Source organism: Octopus bimaculoides, chromosome 3 (genome assembly GCF_001194135.2).
Source record: "Octopus bimaculoides isolate UCB-OBI-ISO-001 chromosome 3, ASM119413v2, whole genome shotgun sequence".
In the NCBI taxonomy this organism is placed as follows: Eukaryota; Metazoa; Mollusca; class Cephalopoda; order Octopoda; family Octopodidae; genus Octopus; species Octopus bimaculoides.
The window spans coordinates 123,368,797-123,373,935 of NC_068983.1; the positions used below are offsets into that span (position 1 = coordinate 123,368,797).

General features: G+C 33.8%; 1 protein-coding gene across 1 annotated transcript in view; it reads right to left on the reverse strand.

Moving 5' to 3' along the window:
• Positions 1–5,139, reverse strand: part of LOC106881712 (DNA mismatch repair protein Msh3) — a 50,968-nt gene that overhangs the window by 6,256 nt on the left and 39,573 nt on the right. Inside the window, exons 15-17 of the mRNA XM_014932188.2 lie at positions 3,130–3,237; positions 1,563–1,677; positions 111–268 (exon numbers count right to left, since the gene is read on the reverse strand). Of these exons, the coding sequence (XP_014787674.1) occupies positions 111–268; positions 1,563–1,677; positions 3,130–3,237 (381 nt within the window). The remainder of the gene's footprint in view (positions 1–110; positions 269–1,562; positions 1,678–3,129; positions 3,238–5,139) is intronic.

The window sequence follows — 5,139 nt, forward strand, 5'->3', positions numbered from 1 at the left end:
ATATATATATATATATATATATATATATATATATATATATATATATATATACACACATATACATATAGATATATATAAAGATAAAACCGATGAACAATGTTCTTACTTACCGTGTATAGATGGCATCAAATATACCAAGTGTTGCTGATTTGGCTGGCACATACGAACCTATCTGAGCCATGAGGACAATCAAGGCCACTTGTCGAATGTAGGAGCTCTTCCCACCCATATTAGGACCTGTTATCATCATAACTCGATGTTTTGCAGCCTGAAAAACAATACAGAACAAAATATATTTTTTATGGCAAAGGTTTGGAAATAATCTATACTGGATGATAATTTTTAATATTAACTGATACAAACATGAATTTGAAGTAGAAAAGAAAAAACAGGCTCAAAGTTTATATTTGAACCATATGTCTAAAACTTAAGTAGCACCCATGTAGAACAGCATTTCCATGGAACCTAGGGTTTAGCAAGAAATAAAGATAAAGAGGCAAGCAATATGCAAATGCATGTTTTAGTCATTTTTGTGTTTAATTGCAAAATGGGTCTTCTTTGGAAAACTTTTCACAATAATTTGACCAGAAATAAAGACGTTATAAGCATTTGAATAAATAAACTAATGTTTAAGCATTTTCTGTGCAATCATTACAGCATAAGTAATAAACTAGTGTAGTAGCTTTTATGTTGGCATTCATTCTCTTCAATGTATTAAGATTTCATCAATTCCCCAAAATAAGATAATAAAATGACTACAGTAGGATTGTGGTAAAACATGAATATTTGACATTCTCAAGATGATTCTTTGCTCAAACAGAGATTATAATGACTACAATTACTAACAACAAAACAGCAACAAATATTTGATAAAAATGGAGTTGAGGCACTAAATTACATTAGAGCCTTCAAAATAATATCATTCCAATTAATACTCTCTATATATCACAAATGCTTTACATTTATATCATTAGCTACAATATACCATACAAGGTAGGTTCAAAATATTTAAACTTAAAAGTAACTTAAAGATATGAAAGTAAAATAGAATATCAGTGATTGTGTTATAGATACATGATAAAACTTTCATTCAAAAATACATTAAAGAAAAAAAAAAACAAAGTGTTGAATGCAATAGTTTTTAAATAACTAATATAAACTATACCATGATGCAAGTATTTTACTTTCAACACACAGGAGTTTTAAGCAAATTTCTGATCACATAAAGAAAGCATGGAGTGTGTGTGTGTGTGTGTGTGTGTGTGTGTGTGTGTGTGTGTGTGTGTGTGTGTGTGTGTGTGTGTGTGTGTGTGTGTTAGATAGCTACAAAAATAGATTTGGAGTAATTTATTCAAATAGTGTTTTTATAACCACAAGCAATTTCTTCAAGTGGTTCTTGATATAAAAAAGTGGATTCCAATCTCATTATTTGCTTAATATTATCAGCTGCTGATTGTCATTGAAGATGCTTGATCCCAAGTAATACCAATAACCCGTCTCTCACAACAAAACTTAGGGTAAAAACAAGCAAGTAAAAGATGAAGGAGACAATATCTTCATACATTCAAATTGGTATCATTCGCAACATATTGCTGGTGTTCACTTAGTAACAAGTTCACTATGGGATTACAGCCATCTTCTATCATTATACAGTTTTCGTTGTCAACCATTTGGGGCCTAAAAATGAGAGAGGTGAGTATTACATGAGAAATTAAATACTTTACAAAAGGAAACAGAATATTAGTCACAATGTTATCATCAATGGTGATGACCTATAGCATTATACCAACCAACCAACCAACAGCGTCACCATAAAAATTATCATCACAAGCCAATAAGGGAGCCTCTGTGTGGTCACTTGACTTGCTAGAAGTAACAGCTAATCTCCTTCAAAACACACTCCATTGTCTGTTGTCCTAAATTTCTTGCACACAAAAAGATGGAGTGGTCACGGCTGGAATGCCTTTGATAATAAATCTACTGGATCAGTGTTGAACCAGAAAATAAGAATGACTTTTAATGCTACATCCAATTATGACCACCACCAGTGTTTGACTGATATTCTAGCCAAGACCATTCTCACTTCTTTTCTAGTGTATTATATCTGAGATTATGATATCCAGTATAGTCATCCATTTTTAGAATGAAATTTGGCTGTCGTTTACAACAGTGGCCTACATAAATACTGCTTCTTTTGCTCAAAGTTGACCTGGGCTAAACAACAATAATTATATTTCACAGCACTTAGCACTTTGCTCTATCTACCCACTCCAATGCATCCCTCTGGAGATTACAGTAACCATCAAAAACTCAAAGTCAGCATTCTTTTTTAGTTCTTAGTTAATGAAGGAAGGGAAAAACTCATGACCCCTTTACAGGGCTTTGAGACTGGTGGTATCTGGTTTGAACCAGAAACCTGATGTGAATGCTTGCAACAAAGTATACTCTGCTAAAAACACTCAAGGACCACCCGAATGAGCTTTTGATTGCCTCTACTCCAATCTAGTAGGGCCTTAGATTTAATCATTAATAAAAGTCATAATCAGCTTCCCACCTTACCACAGTCAACCAGTACTTCTATTACAACCACAATCACTACCATTACTTCACCAGTAATCAACAACCAACCACTACCTTGCATTCAACCATACCCATTACCTCCACAACTACCATTACTCTGTATTCAACCACCATTTCCAATCCCATCACTACATCACCACCAGTACTAACTACCACCTCCACTAAGAATTATTACTCTGTATTCAAACATCACCACCACTACAACTTCTACTAGTACCTACATTATAACCAAAGACTCTATTAAGAATTTCTTTAGGCCAAAACTCTCCGATAGTCTTGGTCAAGTAGATATTATGTCAAAGATATTCCAACCATGAACATCCTAACTTACTGTATTGTCTTTAAATTATATGATCCAATGGGTCCTTTTTAAGGAAGTAAGCTATGATTTGAAGACAGTTTGTCTGCTATATTAGCAAACAGAGATTTCACATTAACTCATTACAGAAAATATAGTTAGTGAGGTTGAGTATTAATAAGTCATTATCTCAAAAGAATTATCAATTAAAGATTCCTGGCAAGGGGGTCAAATAAAAGCTGGTAACTTACCTCACATAATTATCTTGTTCTGCTACCTTAGCTAGAGAGAGGAGACAGTCGAATACAGCAAGATGTGACACTGCCTTGCGATAATTTTGGTATCTTTCTTGGAAGGAACTAATTTATAAAAAGTAAAAAATAATAATGATGGATTCAAATTTTGGCACAAGGCCAGCAATTTGGGATTATGGAGTAAATTGATTACATCGACCCGAGTGCTCAGCTGGTACTTATTTTATTGAGACCAAAAGGAGGAAAGGCAAAGTTGACCATGGCAAGATTTGAATTCAGAATGCAAGGGCAGACGAATTGCTGCTAAGCAGTTTGTCCAGTGTGCTAATGATTCTGCCAGCTCATCACCTTAACAACAAAAGAAGAGGGGGTATTTTTGTTACACACAGACATCAGTTTTTTTTCTCACACCTGCATTTCAGAGGCAAATTAAATGGATTAACCTCCAACATGTTCAAATGTCCAATTTTTGTTGGAACAAAAAAATTCTGGCAAGAAAGTATTGTCAACAAAAAATCTAAGTGAGGCTTAGAAAAGAAAATTCTATACTGGTATTTAAACCTAAAAGTACTTTTCGTAGTGTTCAAACAAGTTAATGAAGAATTGGATAGACTTGAAAAGCTTGGGGTTATTGAAAAACTGATTATGCTGAATGGGCATCCCCAATAGTTCATGTCATGAAAAAAAAATAATAAAATCTGGGTATGTGCTGATTTTTCAACAGGGTTAAATGAATGTTTGATGCCATATAATTACCTATTACCAAGTCCTGAAGAAATTTTCACAAAGCTGAATGGAGGAAAATTTCCTTCAAAGTTGGACAGATGAGGTATGTTCAAAATGATTAATGATAATTACCCATAAAGGATTGTATAAATTTACTCAACTTCCTTTTGTTATAAAAGTAGCACAGGCATTTTCCAACAAGTTATGGATACTATGCTTGCAAGCTTGAATTTCGCAATAACTTATCTTGACAACATACTCATAAAAAGTGAATCTCGTGGTCAGCATGTTGAGCATGTTAAAAAGGTCTTCAAAAAATTAAAAGGTTATGGGTTTAAGCTCAGTGAGGAAAAGTGTGATTTTTTTAATGCCAAGAATAGAATATCTAGGGCAGATTATCAATGAAAATGGATGTAGACCAGACCCATCAAGAGTGAGTGCAATAAAAAATATACCTCTCCTGACAAACATTACAATGTTACAAGCATTTCTGGAGCTTGCAAATTACTAACAGGTATACATACTGAATATGCATGATTTGAGAGCACCCCTGAATAACTTGTTAAAAAACGGCATTAAATATTATCTAACATAGGTAGAATATCACAAATTATATCATTCCTAGTATTTGATTCGTACTTTAATTTATTGCTCACTCCATTTGAAGGATGAAAAGCAAAATTGACTGCTATGGTATTTTAAACTCAGAGGTAAGGATACAGAACTAAACATTGCAAGGTATTGGAAGAATGGATTCTTCTTCCTTCCTGTAGTACATCAATTTATGCAACTACTAAACTGTTAGCAGTTTCTGATGCCAATAATGTAGACCATCACTATTTTCTTCAGATTTTACTGTTTTCTTTGCGGACAGTAGTCCTGCACTTTACTGGCAAACACTAAAACATTCTCTCTTTGTTAGCAAGATTTATAAGTTTTTGGCAGTGAACTGACAGAATTGTTAGCATACTGGGTGACATGCTTAGTTGTATTTTGTTTGTCTTTTCAAATTCTGTTGAGGTCAACTTTGCCTTTCATCCTTTCAAGGTCAATGAAAGAAGTATCAGCTGAGTGTTGGGGGTTAATGTAATCGGCTCAAATCTTCCTCCAAAAGTGTCGGCCTTGTACCAAAATTTGAAACTAGAATTATAAGTTTCTGGATTAGTAACCTCATCTTCAGAGATAAATCATTTTTAAACTATATGCATTTACACTGCATTTAAATAGTTGAGAGAGAGAGAGAGAGAGAGAGGGGAGAGAGAGAGAGAGAGAGAGAAAGAG